Genomic DNA, 20,510 nt, shown 5'->3' with positions numbered 1-20,510 from the left:
CCAAGACACAGGAATGGTTAACTCATCTGGACTTAGCTTAAGGCGCAAAAGAAAAAACACCTTCATCTCTCTGTCTGATTTCTGCTTCAATCATCAGATTTCTATTTTCTGACTTCTAGATCCTTTCCCCAACTCTTCTCTACTAAACTATATTCCTCTCCTACTGTTAAACTACCCATCATCCTTTATGTAACATTCCCATATGGCTCTTAACCACGTGTCCTTCACTGAATATCATGGACTGAGAAGGGAATAGGCTGTTTTGATTAGTTGATTATTTGTTCAACTGATAGCTATCCTAGCCAAAGACTAATAATTTTCAAAGAATTAGAATGGAGTAAAATACATTTCCTACTAAAATTACACTAAACATAATTGAATTTTTCTTGGATGATTCAGAAGGTACTTCGTGATCTTGCAGTGCCTCAGGGTTATCATTCTGAACATCAATTATCATTGTACAATACTGTAGATGTAGGAGATTGGCTGAATTATTCAATACTTAACCTAAGATGTACTCTAGAAGCTGCTTTGTAAAAAATAAATCTCTGCTATCTGTTTGTTTATTATTTATCTCTTTCTCATAAAAGGAGACTACAGGAAAAGTTCTAATTATTTGAACCTTCTGGTACTTTTGATTCCAAACAAACTTTGCTAAATATATACACTTGGGTGGTTGGTGTGTGTGTGTGTGTGTGTGTGTGTGTGTGTGTGTGTGTGTGTATGTCTGTGTCTATGTGCACATACAAGTGCATGCACATATATATACATATATACACGTACATAAAACGTATTTATTTATTTATGATATTTCCTGCTTACTTTAACATTAATCCTGGCAATCATATTAAAGTTTGTATTTATCTTAAACCAAAGAGTATATCTAGTGCAGGAAGCTCTTCAAACTCAAGGTCTAGAGGGGTAGAGGAATAACCAGTTACACATAGTAAAATCAAAAGAGAGTATCTCAAGGAAGCTGGAATTTGGAGGTGCCTGGCTGGTACATATCTTCTCTTTCTTCTTCACCCTTTCTGTCCTACTTCCCTTCTTCCTTACCAAAGGAGAGGAAGTACCTAGAAGTAAAACCATTGTATTTATTTGGAGGCTGGATTGGAAAAGAGACAATCTTAAATTGGGGACATTAGGGTGAGGTACACAGCCTTGAAAATGCATCCTCAAGTCCCAATTCAAGAGTTGGGTATATCAGAGTTAAATTTCAAGGGCAAATGTTGCTAGGACAATGGGCAAAATTTCAGAGTAAGCAAAATTCTTTCCTATACTCCTCCTCCTTTGCCCTGTCCCATAGAAATCCAGATTCATGCTATTTTCCATAATTCAGATCATTACTCTAATGAGATCTTCAATTCCCTGAAGCATATTTTGGTCCAGACTTACCCAGATTTTCTTTAGATATATCTAATGGCTTAGTGTATAGAGTTGTGTACCTGAAGTCAGGAAGATCTGAGTTCAAATCTAGCCATATACACTAACTAGCTGTGTGACCCTGGGCATTAATCTCTGCTTGCCTCAGTTTCCTCAATCAAATGGGAATAAAAAAACCTCATCTGCCTTGCAGCTGTTATGAAAATCAAATGAAATATTTCTATTTTGTACACTTTTTACACTGTGTTCTGCAAAGCTCCTCACACATTAGTAGGTAGCACATAGATACTTCTCCTCTTCCTTTCCTTCCTTCTTAATCATTATTCCCTTCCTCTTCTTCCTCTCTGACAAATCGAAATCTACTATTTACTAAGAGAGGTTAATTGAAATGAGTCTCATTCATAGTCTGCCTATAAAAACTTCTCATCCCAACAAAGTAAAATTCCAAGGAGTAAAATACATCAAATGAACATTGTTTCCTAGCAGGCAGCCGGCCACCAACTTCATCTTCTCTGAGCCAATAAATTACAAGCAGTTTTATATACCACTATTGCCAGAAGAAAAAAATAATCTATAGAGTAGAGATGCTACCATTGTGAAGAGTTTCCTGTCCTTCTATTAAAACTCCTATATGTGCATAAAACAAGCTTTTCACAGAGCTCCAAAATATATTTAATTACTTCCTACTTCCTATAAAATTAAGGTTTTTAAAAATAATTCTGATGGAATAAAGTAAACTAATTCCCATCCTTTTCCCTTAGGAAATAAACATTTGGAGAAATGTGGGCAGGGAAATAAGAATTGATTAAGCACCTATCATGTGCCAGATATTATACTAATTATTTTACAAATATAATCTTATTTATAAGGATGAAGAAAGAGTCAGCTTTTCATAGTCTGTAACACATTTTGGGTGCTTAATATGTTCAAATTTTAATGATCAAAAGACTTATTATTTGATTTAATAGCTACACAAATTGTCTACTTCTCTTTTACTTCCTCTCTGCTCAATCAGCAAATAATTATTATGTGTCAGCTATGTGCAAATCCCTGTGTTCAGTGTTGGAGATGTAAAAAGTATCCTTTTTTCTTTTAAGTCGTTGACCTTATGGAGCTTATAGTCTAATAGAAGGGAAAGACACAAACATATAATTATATTATGCAACAGTTCATTATTATTGCATTGAAGAGCCACAAAACAGAGTGCTTTGTGAGATCTAAGGAGAAAGTCCTTAGGATAAGCAGGGAAGGCATCATAGAAGAGGTGATAATTAAGTTGTGGTTTAGCGTATGCAAGGGAATTCAACAAGTAAGGAGGGACTGGGAAGGTCATTCCCTACACAGAGAACAGTAGGAGCAAATACATGGACACAAGAGAATACAAAGCAAGGGGAGAAGGAGGGGAGGTGGAAGAGCAGAAAACAGCTTAGGTTGGCTCAGACAGAAAGTATATAGAAGAGAGGAATATGAGCTAAAAGGTGAAAATATTGGGTGGTGCGAGATTGGGGAGAACTAAATATCAGCCAGAAGATTTGATATTTTCATCTATAGGCAATAGGGAGCTACTGAAATTTGGGTGATAGAGTTCTGAAATTTCCAGATATGTGGGTAGGAAATGCTGTTCTAGTAGCGATATGAATAATGGATTAGAAAAAAGAAGAGTGTAGAATTTATCACAATATTTCAGAAAAATGACGCAAAAATGGGTCCACAATGTGTGTTTCCTGGAAATTGAGAATCTGGCTGGAGGACAGAGTATGTGGTGAGGAATTATATGATAAACAGTTTGAACAATGGAATGGTACTAGATTACAGAGAGCTTTGAATGCTAGGGAAGGAAAGTTTAACTTTACTGGGTATGCTATAAGAGTACCTAAATATTTTTGAGAAGAAGAATGACATAAACAGTTAAATATAACAACAGTTACTCTTCAAGTGGCAGTGGAGATGAAATGGGGAAGGGACATAGAAGACAGATAGAAAGATATATTGGGAGGTTATTAAAATTGGATGAGTGGTATTGAAGTCCTATACCATGGTGATAGCAGTGAAAAGAAGGGAGAATTAATGTAAGAAATGTTGGGAAGACAGAAGCAAAAGCACATGGTAGTTGATTGGGTATGAGAGGTGACAGAAAGGGAAGAGTCCATTTCAAGGTTCTAAATGTAATAGATAGGATAGAAATAGAGAAGACAGAAAGATGAGCACTTTTAAGAGGACAGATCCCAGTGTGGCACCCAGATAAACCTATAGACAATTATAATGTCTAGTTTCAGTCTCAGAAAATAAGTCAATAGTGAATGTATAAATTTGAGAATTACCTACATAGAGTTAGCTATTGAAACCTTGGAAGAGAATGAAATATCTGAGGGCAAATTTGTTATCTACTGGGGGAGCAGACAAGGCATTCTTGAGGTGATATTTGATCTAGGTTTTAAATGATGGATAAAAGACACCACGTATAGGATAGGTTGAAAGAATGTCAAGCCTGGATATGAGAAGATTTACTGGAATTATGATCACTATCTTCATATTACTATGGAAAGAATACAACACTTAGGTGTCTACCTTCCAAGATACAAAGAGAAACTATATAAATTCAACTACAAACAACTATTTACAGATATCCAGACAGACCTATATAATAGGGAAAATATTTTAAAATGACAATCTACCTAAATAATTTTACTTATTCAATGCCATGCCAATCAAACTACTGCAAGATAACTATAGAACTAAAAATAAATTCATAGGCAGAAAAGGTCAAGGATATTAAGAGAAAAAATGAAAAGAAATGAGAACCAAAGCAGTGTAGCATTTCCAAGTCCTAAATTATACCAAAAAAAAACAAAAACAAAAAGCAAAAACAAAAACCAAACTATAATTCTCAAAACTGGTTGAAAAAATAAAGGCCTTGATCAGTGCAACAGATTAGGTATACAACATACAGAAACAAAAATATTCAGCACCTTGGTATTTGATAAACACCAAGACCTCAGCTATAGGATAAACACTCATTATTTGACAAAACGTTTTGGAAAACTTGGATACCAGGATAGAAGACATTAGATTTAGACCAAAACCTCATACGTTATCCAAGAAATGTGCCAAATGAGCACATGACCTAAATTTAAAATGTCACATCATAAATTAGAAAAACATGAAAAAAGTCACTTATCAGTTACATAGATAGGAGAAAAGTTCATTAAAAAAACAAGAAGTAAAGATCATAGAAAATAGGATAATTTGGAATATTTAAAATTTTGTACTTATATGAAAAATTGTCATGTCAAAGAGAGATTAAACTTGTTCTGCCTGCCCTCAGAAGGCATGAATAGGATCAGGGAATGGAAGTCACCAAGAGAAAGATTTAGGTTTATTTTAAGGAAAGATTCATTAACAATTGTAGCTACCCAAAATGTTATGGGCTGTCTTATAAAGTAGTGGATTCCCTCTAAAAGGACAGAAACCTTTTATCAAAGAATTGTTGACCACTCAGAGATTTTCTAGAGGAGTAGGCATAGAAGGTCATTGAGATGCCTTCTAATTTAATATTTGTGATTTCAGAGGTAGTGAGGTGGTACGCTTGATAAAGCACAGGACATGGAGTCAGGAAGACTTGAATTCAAATACAGTGCTAGGCACTTATTAGCTGTGTGATCCTGGGAATGTTGTTAACTTCTACCTCAATTTCCTCATCTGAAAAATGAGAATATTGATAATACCTACTTCCCAAGGTTATTGTGAGGATAAAATGAAGTAATATTTGTAAAGAGCTCTGCAAACTTCGTAGCACTAACATATAAATGCTAAAGTAGTAGTAGTAGTAAATAGAGAGCAGGAGAAGGAGAAAACAGAGAAATAAAAAAGAAAACCAGAGAGAATATTGAGCAATGTTGACACTAAGGACCAGAAAGAAGGCAGAGAACCAGAAAAGGAAACAGGAAAGAAGTTGTTGGTGAGGAAGAAAAAGAATCTTTAAGAGCATTACATTCCAGAAGGGAAGGGAGAAGAATATATCCAATAGGAAAGAGATGGTTAAGAGTGTCCAAAGAGGCAGAGGAGTCATGGAAAATGAGGACTGAAAATTCACTGGATTTGAGGAATAGAAGGTAACCTTATAAAATGATCTTAGATAGTTGAATCTGAGTAATGCACAGTTGAGGGAAAAGTCCAAATGTTTCAAAAAAGGACAAATGAATTTGTTATATGGATCCTTTAAAAAAAAGAGGCATTATTGAGAGATTAGTAGTAGTAAAAGAATGGTCTGGAAACAACAGAGAAAATCAAGGACTATACTTACATCTTATCCTGACCTTTTGAGTCAGAGGAGTAGAAATGACTGTAGCCTACTGAGAATTTGGCAAGGGATGCCATCATCTCTGAGGAGAATCAGATTACCATTAAAACAAAGAGGTGGTAGAAATATTCCCTGAAACATTCAAGGATGTAGGGTATTTTTTTTAACACCAGAGTGAGAGTTTCATAGAGCAAAGAATATTGGACCTTGCAATGGACGAGGAAACAGAAGAGATCAGAACTTGACCAATGAGGAATAGGGTGAAGGAGAAGATGATATGTGCATAACTATTGCACCGAAAGTGCTGAAACAAGATGACCAAGATTAGAGGATTGATATATCAGAAGGTAGATGATCATTGGCAAGTCATGTCAATATAATTTGACCAAGAGGTGATCTGAATTGTCTTAGAGTTGTAGGATCTTAAAATTAGAGGTAGAAAGACCCTCAGAGGCTATTTAGTCTAACATTCTAATTTCAAAGATGAGGAAATTGAGTCCAGGTAACACAGGCAGTAAGTAGCAGAGCTGAGATTTGAATTCAAGTCCTCTGACATCAAGGGTAACACTCTTTCCACTGCATCAGGTTCTCCAATTCTCTAGCATCCTAAGGTTTATTAACATAGCAGCAGCGGCAGTAGTGGTACTAGTACTAGTATCTATTAACTGCAAAAACCCTCTATGCATTCAGAAGAGTGTCATTTGGAAAAGCATATGAAGACTGTCTCTCTGGGTAAATAATGATAACATAGTCACATTATTTGAACATTTAACTGCCTCTATTGAGTGGTTTTCCTCATGGGTTTGATTCATTGGAATCTAACTGACAAAGTTCCCATTACTGAGTGCTCTTTTTACCATTTATCAAAAATATGTAGCAGAGGTGAGAGAGAATAAAGGCAATTTGTAATCTGAGAGATTTAACCTGGTTATGCTGATATGTTTAAAGGTGAGCAACCTAAATAGTCTGAAAGTTTTAAAGCATAAAGATTAGAAACCAGCATTCCTAGTTAAATTCTAATTCATTATGTAAACAACATGATTCATAAGTGCAGTCATGTGGAAGGCCTATTTGTTTTTCTCACCAAAAGATTCTTTCAAAGAAAAATTGCAGAAAATGGAATTTTTCCAACCGATGTGTTGCCTGCCACCCTGAGTAAGAGTGCTGAAATGATAGAATGAAGATACAATAATGGTGGTAGCCAAAGCCATGTTAATTTGCAGGGGATTCCAAAATCTTCACACCCCCATGAAGACAAATTTTCTAAATAAATACTTTTAGGAGATTAGATGGATATTCAGATCTCTGGGAATCTAGGCTTGCTCCCTTAGGTGAAATGCTATAAGAATGGGGAAAAAGGATGATGGGGATAATTCCTAATGGGCTTTCTTTGCTCCACATTGTACTACTACTCCTAGATCTCAGGCAGACCTTGAGGCTGAGGTAGAGAAGTGCAATTGCCATTACCTCCCTATCCCCATCTCCTTGTTAATTAGAAAATCAGAAGTATCTACAGGTCTTAATACATTTTTAGATTTTAACTTTGTCATTGGGTGCCAATTGAGTTCTCTGTCCATATGAAAATGCCAGATAGGTAGCACTTCATTCATTCAAAATCCATTTATTAAGTATCTGCTTTATGCAAGAAATGCCCCTCATGGTGTGGCAATATCCCTGGGTGCTTGAAATCAGTAATGACAAAGTAGAATTTTGGCAGATCCTGCCAAGCTACAAAGGGAAGTTTAGTACCCAGCTGTATGCCTGTTCAAGGACCAGTCTAGCCAAGTTGAGAGAAGTTTATCACCAGAATGTGGAACATACAAGGTAATGGAATATCACTTTTATTGACTGAAGCATTTAAGTTTTTGCAAGATTCCAAGCTAGATGATGGGGTGGGAGAAGCTACCAAGATACATAAACTATGGTCCCTGACAAGCACTGTGGATACATAACTATATAAAGCAAGGTCTCTTGTCCTTTCAACTTATTTAGTGTGATAGTATTGTATCTATATCTATATTTATCTATTTTTATTTTAGTATGTGAAATTCTAAGTGAAAAGTTTTGAAAAAGCTACAGAAGTTCAGAGGAAAGAGATTCTGTGGATTTGCACAGTCAAAAATCATCTTGGAGGAAGCTTACCTGGAACCGCACATTGAAGGAGGGATAGAGCTAAAAGAAGGGGGAGGGACAGATAGAAGAAATCTAGCTAACTTGCTATAAAGTCAATCCATTAGAATTCTTTCTTGGGCATATTGAATCAGACATCTAGAGCTATAGGGACCTTGAGGGCCCATCTCTCCACTTTACTAGATTATCTCTATAGAGATCATAGATAATCTAGAGAAATAGTAAGAATAAGTATGTATTCTCTTTTGAAAAAATGATTTTTTAAAAAGCACACAAAAATTTCTTATGTGTCCTAATAGGTCATGCCCAAGTATTTAACAAGTTTTAACATTATCATAAGGGTATTTCATCATTTAAGCTTTCATAGAAAATGATAAATGTCTTTACCTTTTTCCATTTCCTGCTTTCAGAATTGCTGATTTTTTGAATGGAGTAGAAGTTAGAGCAACCCAACCCCCAGGGTCTTTCAATCTATATTCTTCTACTTTGATGCTGATATTAACCTTTTCTCCAACTAGATTGTGGTCTGATCAGTGGCAGAGAGATGGTTCTAATAGTACTTACACATCCGAAACTAGGCGTTTTCCAAATGTTGAAATATACCCAATTCCCCTTTTTTTCATGATGTTGGCCAGTGCTTCTGAAAGTATTCTTGATATATAGGCATGGATTTTCTGAGTTTACAAGCCCTTGGCTACTATTGTTTTTGAAACCTGAGCCACATTTTCCAACAAATCTTTTTATAGTATTGCCTATGCCCACCTCAACATCAAAGTATGTGTTCCATTGGCTTGGATCATTTCATCCTCCTAAAACTCTCACTGCTACTTAATCTCCTAAAATATTTTAGTGAATAAGCTTCAATTATTTTCAAAGTAGTCTTTCTGCTCATGCTCATCAAGAGAACTGCAACTTTTAATAAATGTTGCCTGTTGCTTTTGAGTAAGGGAAAATACAACTCAGCAATCTCCTTGGTCTCTCCAAGAAGACCGTTTGTGACATCATTCCAGTTGGTTCCCATTTTCTTTTGCCTGTTAGTTTAACTATTGTGAGGATAATAATGTGTGTTTAGTTTTCTCAATAGCGTGCCATTTTGTTGGTCATTAGAAGAAGACTTCACATTTAAAATACTAGCAGTTGATGTTGCTACATATATTATGCACCATAGTAAGAAACATAGTAAAATGTTATTGGTGGCAAACATGTTTTAAAAAAGTAAGGTCTCTGTCCTCAAGATGTGTGTGTGTGTGTGTGTGTGTGTGTGTGTGTGTGTATTTACATTGGGAGAATCTTATTGAAATTTGTTGGTATCAGTGTACAAATGGAAGAGTTAAAGCCAAGAGCAAATGTGATTTATCTTATCAGCCTCACATAATTTGTAACTGAATTTTCATTGCCTGGCTCTTGGGTCAAGGTTCTATCCACTGTTTAGAAATGTTAAAACTCAGAATTGAAAGGAACTTCAAAAGTCATTTGGTCTAATTTTCTTCTGTTTCAGATTACATGAATGAGTTGTTGTCTTTGTATGACTACATTAGACAGTGCTGAGTTAAATAAACAAAAACAACTGATGTACAAAATGGAGATTCCATAAGGATGTAGATATGGAAGTAGAATCAAATTACAGAAGACGGGCATAGATTTTACTGAAGCTCATCTTTGTTTCTTTCATAGATCAAATTTTTGGCTCTCATCTACACAAGGTGTGTGAACGTGAAAATTCCACAGTACCTCGGTTTGTCAAGCAATGCATTGAGGCTGTTGAAAAAAGAGGTGAGTAATTGAATATGTAGTAGTTTTCACCCCCGTTATTGCAGCCGCCTTTTCATCTGATGCTCTAAGTTAACAGATCTACTTGATTTGCCTGGGAAGTCATGCAATTAAAATTCAACTTTTCGTGCGTCTTTTTTTTTACTGGATGAAGTTTCATATTGGGTTTAGTTTGTTTTTACAATAGGGACATTAGTAATTCTCGCTAATGCTCATTTTTTTAATATTTTGTCTGTTTGACATACTGTTGAATCAATTGCAAACTTCTTGTTTTCAAGCCAATGCTAAAACATTCATAAAATGTCAGCAATCATAGTACTAGAACCCTCATAATATTCATGCTAAGATCCCTGGTAGATATTGTGCCAGGACATTTTTTGGTAAGTCCCCAACATTACCCAACTAAAGCAAATACCACCCAAACTTGCAAACAGTGAGATTCTCTCTTGCACATGTTTCTTTGCCATTTAGTACATGGTTAACTATCTTCCTAGAACGATGAATATTGTAGCTTCTGTGTTACGATGACCTTTGATTCTCTTGTTCAAAATTGTCACCTGAAATCATTGCATCTCATTGAAGAAAGAGCAGAAAAAATTCTAATTGACCCAAATATTTCGGCTCTACTATATCTGTGGTTTGTTCAGTTATATATGTATGGTTATTTTTCCTACTATGACTCCACTCATCGAAGGTCATTTTAACTGAGAGATACATACACTAGATGCAGAATCTTAAAAAAATGTATTGTATAAAAATATGAAGCTTCATCACCATCTGTTACAAGTTTACAACATATTCCCAGGATCTAGGGGAATATATATCATGTAAAAGATTGAGGTGTTTTCAGAAAAAGAATTGGTGAACCTATTCCCATTTTCAGCTTCCAGTATCAAAACAATAGAATCAAGGGGGGAAATGTTTATCAAGTTATCTTCCAAGAAAAGAGCCATTTTAATTCTCTTGATGTTACCTGGCTTTATTATAGAAGCATAATAAAAATGGCCTGCAATTTCCAACTCCTGGAAATTCACACTTTAATTATATAGTAAGGACCACCTTGGGATTCTGCTAGCTCCAGATCAGTAGGGGAATGAGAGAATAACAAAAAGGGGAGTAATAGGTAGGAAAAAAAAGGAGAAAGAGTAGCTTTAGGGAAGAGCAAATCAACATATCAGAGAGAAGGGCAGAGATCAGGAAAAGTAGACAGAAAAAAGTAAGAAAAGAAGGACAGGAGTGAAGCAATCAATGAGGAATAATAAAGTGATGCAGCGCTTAGAAGGAAAGGTATGACTTACTAAATTTTGTGATACTTTGACATTATATATAATAGATTATATTTAGAAATATAGCCAAAAGCAACTAATGAAACAGAGGCAATTCCTTACTTAATAGGTAAACCATTCAAGTGGCCCCCAAATCAGAATCATAATTGTCCTCATTTTCCAAAATTCACTGCCTGCATAATACTATCCTGAACCCCAAATCGACCAAACAGAAATTTCAGAGAAAGCCTAAATCACTCACAGAGATATATGTCTATATAATATTTCATAGAATCTTTAGCTTTCTTCAAGGCTGAGTCCAAGTGTCATCTCCTCCATATGACTTTTTGTGGCGCTCTCCCTCTTGAGATCATTTTGTATCACTTCAAGTATGCATTGCTTTTACTTCTGTGAATGTTATATTATACCAGGAGAATGCAAGCTACTTGAGGTGAAGATCTTTTATTGGATTCTGTCTTTGTATGTCCAATGCCTAATATGCTATATTAAGTATAGTAAATATTGTTGAATTGAATTGGATTCACTTCTAAGTATCCCTACATCTATATGAATGTTCACGTCCTACTTGTCATTTCTATATGCGGTCATACTTTCATATTTTGGAGTGAGAAGACAGTAAGAAGGAACTAAGTTTTAGGAAGATGGACTTTATGGTTAGACAACATATAAAGTGTTTTTATTTTATCATCTGTGTACAATATTAAAATTAATTTATAAACCCAAATCAGTTCCAAAGACATGGTTTAAAATAATGCCTGAGAATGTAAATTTTAAGTCTTTATGTGAATATAAAGCATTAGACACATAGATGCATTGAGGGAACATTATTTCAGTCTGGCTGAAAGAACTGTATGAAAATGTTAAGTAAAAACCAAACTTAGGGGGCACAATATAAACCTCATATCACAATATTTGCATGCATGTTTTTATTATATTTTCCTATGATAATTTTCTTGGATTAATATTCTTACTTTTATACTCCAACTCTATTTACTCAAAGTGTTGTTTTTTACTAAATTCTGGCATCAACTATCTCAGGACAGCAATAATTTATGTGAAGCTAAGTCCAATGTTTATGCAGGCTTCTGATGACATTTTATACTAGGGTTGGTATTAGGAAGTAGCATAGGAAGGTGCCAAGTCTCTCGGCATGGCTGGGACTCAACATATCTGAAACCCTCCTCCTAATGGCCAGATATTCCTCCAGCCAAAATACTCCACTGCAGAGTCATGGGAAATACTTATGTACCAATTATGGGAAAGGCACATTTAATGAAAACTGTATGTTTACTTTCATAGTCTTACTGAGATGGCCTAAATACTTAGTGCAGCTGGCACGTAAAGTGTTGTGGAAAATCTTTTTTTATTAAATTTTTTTGAAAAATCTTTTTTTCTGCTTAAAAAAATTATCTGTGTTTTCAAACTAAACCAAGAAATGCTACTTACATGCTTGATTTAAAATAATACATTATCAGAAAAAGAGATCTCACCAGCTTGATTTTTTTGTTTTACCTGCTTGATCTAAACAGAAGTAAATTGTTCATGCTTCCGTAACCTTTATAGAGAAATCGTATCCATCATTTGCTCCAAGAGGCATTCCGAATTCATTGCTGGTTAGAAGGTATTAGTTACATTTTTAATTTAGCCTAGAAGGAAAGGTCTTAGTGAGCCGAATGTAAACCAATTTAGTGGATAACTCATTTGTTGTGTTTCTTATCATGATTGCGTTCCATCTACTTCTAAGCTCCCACAACATTCTTCTGCACACTACCATCTATTATCATTTGAATTCAGTGCCTTTCTACTGCTTCTGATATTAGCTGCTCACCACTTGGCCTAGGAAACTTACATAAAACTTGGATTGTAAAAAGAAAGAGATTATGTTGTAAAGACATGATCTGTTCTTGATTCATCGCTCTTTTGCTTTTTCCATGCCTGACTTCTTTATGTGGCAACTAAATTAACCTAATTTACAGTCGAGGTCTTTTCCCTTTACCAATTGATTTCTAGACAATCTATTTTTATCATTGTAAAATCTATCGTGTGTGTGTGTGTGTGTGTGTGTGTGTGTGTGTGTACATTCAAGTGTTTAAGAGAGCAAAAAGCATTGAAACATTGGATGACATCTGTGTTGGTTAAATGGAGGTGATAGTCGAGTGGAGAGAAGGGAGAAGTAGATTACATACAGCTTCATCTGAAAACTTGTGGGTAGTTTGTGTTTCCCTCTCATATAGATCATAGGTGTTCGGCTATATTAACATAAGAGGGACAAAAAAAAAAACACTAATTTAAAAATATGTTTGGCCTTCCTCCCTCAAGATAAAAATCAGGTTGACTTAAGCCAAATGCAGAACACCACAAACAATGTGGTGCATTTTATTTGAGCCACAGAAAAAATTTTCATAATTCTTTGTTAACAAAGATAGTGACAGCTTTCCCTTAACTAATTTGGATAAAGAACAAACATAGACACGGTACTAGAGTCTCAACTAATCTGACTTTAAAAGCGAAGGAAGCCTCTATATCCCAAGGATGGAAAAATAAACTCGAGGTGGTAGAAAAATTATTTTGGTCCTGATTTTGTGATATGGCCATAGGGATGATTTTTAAGTTCTATTTTTATACAAGGCATTTCCCAGATCATTTATTTGTCCCATAAGTTGAAGACACTTGAAGTGAGAGACATTAGAAGAACTCAGTCTGAAAGGTAGATGATCTAGCTGTTATACAAAGCCATTATACTGAGGGTATACCATGCACAAAGTTCAGAAACAAGAGATGTTGTTTTCATAGTGATGCAATATGCTAACAGAAAGAACACACTTCTTCATTAAACCTGGTTTTTTGCACTTTTAGGATATTTTAAGTTTGTAATGGAATGGTATGACTTGGCCAATGAAATTTATTCTATTTAGTTTGGCATTCATTTATTGAAATATGGTTTTACAATGCCTGCCCCCCCCTCCAATTTAAAAAACAGGTTAAGTTGTCCCTAATTATTCAAACAATGCTAAAAATGATAAAACATCATCAATTTCAGTGATTACAGGTATAGGCTGCTTGGCTGAATGGCTCTGCAGATGTTAATAGCAAGTTTGTCCTTTCTTTCTCTCTCTTTTTTTTTAATTCCCCTGGAACACAAAATGCTGTGACAGGAATGATATACAAAATTACATATTTGACTTGGAGCCTAAAAGCCACCCTGGGATCCATAACCTTCCTTAAAGATTTAAGAAAGACCTTTAGTCCACTTCTGAGAAGGTCCTTAGCTCAGAAAACTTTATCTCTCAACTGTACTTCTTAGCAGCTGTTATATTTTTTTGCTGTCATTTGTTTGACAGGATCCAGTTATAGGTTCCGATGTCTGTTTAAAGAAACAGGGAGGTTGTTGGCTTTAAAATCCCCTCACTGCTTGTGTGATCAGCATTTTCCCAGGCTTTTCTACATAGTTTGCCAAGCAAAGGGACTGACCTTTTGTAGCAAACACTTTTTCATTTCAAAATGCTCACTTTGATTTTTGTCCCATTTTATGCTCATTCCAAACTGTTTACAACCCACTAAAAATGACTGTGAATTATATGTTTGTGTAATGGATTCCTTTTGTGGTCTGAGTGGAATGTTTACTTTGAACAATTAGTTATCTTTGGGTAGATTATAGTGACCTGAAAAAAGAAGAGCTAAAAGTATTATCATACCTTAACTGTTTCCTTTTGTTTAACTCCTATTCTGGTACAACAAGATTTTGAAGACCTGTGGAAAGAATTCCTTAATAATATGTGTATTGACAATGTAAAATAATTAGATTTGCCTAGTTATACGTATCTTTGTTATTTACTTTGAGACTTCTGGTTGTTTTACTAAGCATTATATTTTTAAAGTACATACATGTACCTATAAATGGTAAACGCATATACCCAAAAACAGTCAGTCAATTCATTAATTATTTAACATCTACTATGTTCCAGGCGTTGTGCTAGACACTGAATATAAAAGTACAAAGAATGAAATAATGCCTTTTACAAGTACACAAGTAAAAAGGATCTGTAAAGCAAGAATATAAAGATAATGAGTAAAGATACATACAAAGTAATTGAGAAAAGAGGGCATCTGAAAATGAGAGGGTGGAAGAAAAGGAAACGCTTCACGAAGAAGCTGATATTTGAGCTTTATCTTAAAAGGAGAGCGATTCTGTAAGGTAGACGTAAGGAGGCAATGCCGTATGGAGGTGAGGGATGATCATCACCAAGACACAAAGATGGGAGGATGGAGGATAATGTGTGAGGAACAGAGAGAAACCCAGTTTGCTACATCACAGAGTGAGTGTGGGAGAGGGTCATTTGTGTGATGTGAATACTATGACACTATTAATACTATTTACATAGAAGGTAGAGAACTGGAATGGAACAGAGATCTTCTGTGCATGTATATATGTGTATAAGGCAATATAACATGCCATAGAAAGCCTTTTGTAAAGTTAAGTTTCAAGTGGCATCGCTGAAAACATTCTTGCTCTAGGGCAGGCATTGTAAAACCCTACTTCAATAACCTCTTATTGTTCCACAGAACTCTTGAAGAGAGCAGCATAAGAGTTGGAGACCTTTCCTGGTAGTGGCATAGGTATTCCCTAAGCTGATAAAATCCAAGGTTCTGCATATCCACTCTCTAAAGTGGAATTATATACCTAAAATATACAGTTTTCAGAGTCATTACTATAATATTATTTATAGTATTATAATATATATTTATAATTGATATAATAATATTATATAATTAATGTAATGATATTACCAATAACCATAGAAGGTCATGCCAATTTTGCTACCACATGATCATACAATCATAGATTTACAATTGGGATGGATCTTGGGGGGCCTTTTAATCCAACTCCCCTCCTTTGACAAATGAGATAAAAGGTTAAGTGATCTGCCTAGGATCAAACAGGTAGTAAGTAACAGAACTAGGATTTGAACCCAGGTCATTTGACTCCAAATGTTGTGCTCTTTCCCTTGCACTCTTCTGCAGGACCTACAAAGTAGTCCATTGCTATAACATCATTTTGCATATTTGTTTCCAGTTGCCTTAGAATCCACTACCCTGAGAGTGCAGATCACATGGCTCTCAGCTCCCAGTTCTGCTAATTTTGTATTGTTCATTCTTTCCCACTTTGGGATAATCTATTATAGTTGGATCCAAGCACGCACTGAACGCTGATACTTCCATGAAGAATGTGCAATTTGTACTGTTTAGTTTGTGACAAGATTCTCAAAGTCTTTTATGATTCTATCTCATTCCAGGGAGAATTCTGCTTACTAGTTTTATAAGCATTAGGCTAACAAAAAGTAACAGAAACAAAACAAACTGATAAAAATTACATACTAAAAAAAAAAAAAATCAACAGTTCAAGATAAGCATTTTTTCTCCATAAGGGAATATTTGTGTCTTGAACAACAACAACAACATAAAATGCTCCCAGGGGCCCTGAACTTTGTTTAATCTGAAGTTAAGTACGAGTATATTCCCTGCTTTCCTCTTCTGAGTTGAAATTAAGCTCTGTCCAGTTTTGAATGATGGGTATCTACTTCATTCCTCTCTAATACAATCCCACGATTGCCACCTTCCTTAGAGCAAAAGCTAGTCAGCATGCTGTGCGAGGGCCAAGTTGGAGCTGGCTCTTTGGGGTATTCATGCTGGGGCCTCTGTGTCTGCTGGAAAGCCACATTCAGAGCTAGAGGTTTGGTTTTTTTTTTTTGTCCTTTTTTTTTTAAAGGAGTAAACAGGAAACATCAAGAGAATATAAAAGAGAACTGGGAAGAGGCAAGAGAAAGAAAACAGAAATGACAAGGTGCAGAAAGAGAAAGAAATTCTCTGTTTTAAAGTTTGGAATACAAAAAAGATTAAAAAAAAAAAAAGCACAGGCCTGTGAGGTCTATAATGGAGAGAAAACAAGCAGTTGAACCAGTTGCTTATCTCTGTCAGTTACCTGATACCTACTGCTCTGCCTGAGATATTCTAAAGAAATATAATTTTGCTAGTTAAAGAAATCTTCTCTATATTTCTCACTGCCAATCACAACAAGCAGTTTCTAAATATTCATGTTACATTTACAGTCATTGCTATTTGTACACTGAAAATTCCATTTATTGGTAACCATTAGTGACCTTAACCTATATTTAAATATGCACAGCAGTTCTTTTATCACTTATTTCATAAAAATTAGGAGAACAAATTGGAACGCACAGCTAAATAAACAGATGCTTCCTAAGAAACAAGGCCAGGTAGTATAAATGATATAAATTCGTAATATATAAATCATATAAACAAGAAGCTTAGGAATCCAGAAGAAGGTAGAAGATAAGCACCTCTTGTTAGATGAACTCCAAACCTGAAGTTTACATTGTTATTATTTTCATCTCCTCATTTCTGTTTACCCTCTAACCCTTATCATTTAGTAATATAGGTTCTTAAGGCAACTTTTCCTTAAGAGTCAATGGAAGGGAAACAGAGCAGCCTCAATGCTGTAGGACCTTACTTTCTAATAATTTAGAAGAAGAATTTAAATAATGCATCATCTCCAACATCTTAAGATGGAAAATGCAGCAATGGATTGTGATCATGTCATTTACACAATGAGAGCTTTGGGTCTGGCAAGTTTTCCACTGTAAATTCCTATATTCAGAACTTAATAGTGAAACCATAAAAAATATTCTTGGCTGAAATTTGGAAGGATAAAATTTAACCTGGAAGCAAATATTCACAAAACCTGAAGAAAATAAAAAGAATTTCATTAGGTTAATTTTTAGTAAAAAAAGGAAAACAAAAGAAGTTTGTGATTTCAATCCCATTTACATAACAAAAATGATTTCTGGTTTGAAATAAAAATATACGATTTTTTCCAGAATACGAATTAGTAAGGTACAAAAAATGTGTAATATTTCAAACATTATAATTCGTATATGATGACTTTGGCTGTAGGTGAAATAAGAAAAATTGTCCCTGTAAACAGTAGATCTCTGTAGTTAGTATATTTGGATATAATTCATATAATTAAAAAAAATCTCTAGTTTGTGAAGTTATAGAAGAAATAAAATATATGTAACTCTAGCTCTTCAAATGATTGATTAGAATGGAAGATCATTTTGATTAGGGATAGTTTCTGGCTTTGTATCTCCAGCAGCTTGCATAGTGTCTGGCACATAGATACGCCTAATGAAAACTTGATTGATTGATTGATTGAAGTTTCTTTGCAACTGTCTAATACTGTTATAATACTTGAAGTTTTCCCTCAAATATCTTTATTTTATAACGATTTTGTTCTCATTTCCTCTCCAGTCACAATACACCAGGTACCTAAATATCCTGAATTTATCTTTTCCTTAGACATTTCTTTCCTCCAGAACGTATGTCCCAATAAACATTGCTTCAATTCCAATGCTGTGGCTCTTGATGATTTTATCAAATCTTTATTCTTGCCAAGTATGGCTTGGATCCATCCACCAATAAACTTTTTCAAGGCCAGGCTGAGGATTCCTTGCCAAACAGGTTAGATACTTGCACAGTTTCTTCAGTGTGGTCTGAAACTTGACCCTAGATTGGTGCCATATTCAATCTGCCAACTCCCAAAGAACATTTTGACCTTCTTGATTCAATTTTCTACCTCCATGTCAATCAACATATCATTAGACAAAGTGCCCTCTCAAATACCTCAATTCACCTATAATCTCATCAATGTGAATATTTCCTTCAACCATACTGATTGTCAACCATCCTTGTCTACCCAAACTGGGCTTTTCTTGTCCATAACCTACCATAAATTCATCAAGGTAGACTGACCAGACCTGTTGTGTGCCTTCCAAAATTTCCCTTGACACCAATGACCATACCACTAGAACACACAAGCTTTCCATCAGATACTCCTCACTCTTGCTTCCTGACCAGCCCATCTTTTTGATTCAGATATTTCTTTGCTGGCTTCTTTTCCTCTGATTCTCCTTTGTATTTCCTGCATATAATATATCGCAGCATACTCACATCTGCCTCCTGCCTCTCCATTTACCTCTGGGTAATATACTCATTTGGAGTTCTTCAGGAACTATATTGTCCCAGGACTTGTGGCTATACAAGGCAAATATCAGTATTGCAAAGATGTGCTACTGAGGAAAAAGAGATTATATGGTGACTTTTGGTCTGTATTTCCCTAAAAGAAATCTTCACACATTTTTCCAGATGTTTCATTTGGTAACCTTTGTAACCTAGTAGGTACACAAGCCTTCTTTAGGTTTCCTCTCAATTCATCCCTTCACAATGACTCTCTAAAGTTGCTCAAAATAATTTGCATGGATCCTTGTATATGTACAGCAAGAGCATACTCATCAGTTCCTTGACCACTATCTCAGGGTCTTTTGAAAATGATATCCTGTTGAGTTAAAAGAATTTCCTAAAGGGCCAGAAGCATACATCATCAAGCAAAAGACAAAATGTAGTACAAAACTTGATGCCACTCCATTAACTATAAAAAGGCAAAACCTTTCATTTAGACATGGCTAGATAATATATATTTTAAATAGTATTTTACTTTCCCCAGTTACGTGGAATGATAGTGTTAAACGTTCTTTTTTGTAAATTTTGAGTTCCAAGTTTTCTCCTTCCTTCCCTTATCTCCCCCTTCTCTAAGGTATTAAGCAATTTGAGATAGCTTATATACGTACAACCATGTAAAATATTTCCACGTCAGTCATGTTATGAAAGAACAAACAGACCAAAAGGAAAAAAATGAAAAAAAAAAGTTATAAATAGTATTCTTTAATCTGCATTCAGACCCCATCATTTGTTTCTCTGTATATGGGCAGCATTTTTCATCATGAGCCCTTTGGAATTATTTTCAGTCATTGTATTATTAAGAATAGTTAAGTCATTCATAGTTAATCATTGTATAAAATTGCTTTTACTGTGTACAATGTTCTGCTGCTGCTGCTCACTTCACTTTGCATCAGCTCTTGTTAAGTCTTTCCAGATTTTTCTAAAATCAGCCCCTTCGTCATTCCTTACAGCACAATAGTATTCCATTACAATGTTATTCCATAACTTGTTCGGACATTTCCCAATTGAGGGGCATCCCCTCAACTACCAATTCTATGCCACCAGAAAAAGAGCTGCTATAAATATTTTTGTGCAAATTGGTCCTTTTCCCCTTTTAAAAAAATTTCTTTGAGATACAGACATACCAGTGGTACTGCTGGATCACAGGGTATGTCAATCTGGTTGCCCTTTGGCCATAGTTCCAATTTCCTCTCCAGAATGGTAGAATTGGCTCCCAACTCCACTGACAATCATTTTTTCAGCTAATATGCATTGATGAACTTTTCACTATGTCTGTGATTGCTTCTTCCTATGAGATTTCAAACTAATGGTACTCTTTGTAATAGCAGTCTTTGTAAGGTCAACAAAAATAGCCTAGAGATATTGAGATTTTGTTCCTTCCCCTAATCTTCTATCTTTCAGGGAGTAAAAAGAAGACCTCTGTAGTGGATTGTGATATAAAATGACATCAGGGCACTGAAAGTGAATTGTTGTTTCATAACAGTCCCACAAAATCCTAACCATAGCTTATAGGATCAAACTTATAGTTAAAAAAAGGACCTTAA

At 35.1% G+C, this 20,510-nt stretch overlaps 1 protein-coding gene across 3 annotated transcripts in view; it reads left to right on the top strand.

The window, feature by feature from the left end:
• Window positions 1–20,510, top strand: part of ARHGAP15 (Rho GTPase activating protein 15) — an 831,062-nt gene that overhangs the window by 519,169 nt on the left and 291,383 nt on the right. For all 3 annotated transcript variants that reach the window (XM_072613186.1, XM_072613188.1, XM_072613185.1), the window contains exon 10: window positions 9,488–9,586. In XM_072613186.1, coding sequence (XP_072469287.1) covers window positions 9,488–9,586 — 99 coding nt within the window. The remainder of the gene's footprint in view (window positions 1–9,487; window positions 9,587–20,510) is intronic.

This window comes from Notamacropus eugenii, chromosome 5 (assembly GCF_028372415.1).
Source record: "Notamacropus eugenii isolate mMacEug1 chromosome 5, mMacEug1.pri_v2, whole genome shotgun sequence".
Classification (NCBI taxonomy): domain Eukaryota; kingdom Metazoa; phylum Chordata; class Mammalia; order Diprotodontia; family Macropodidae; genus Notamacropus; species Notamacropus eugenii.
This window is presented reverse-complemented; position numbering and strand designations above follow the sequence as displayed.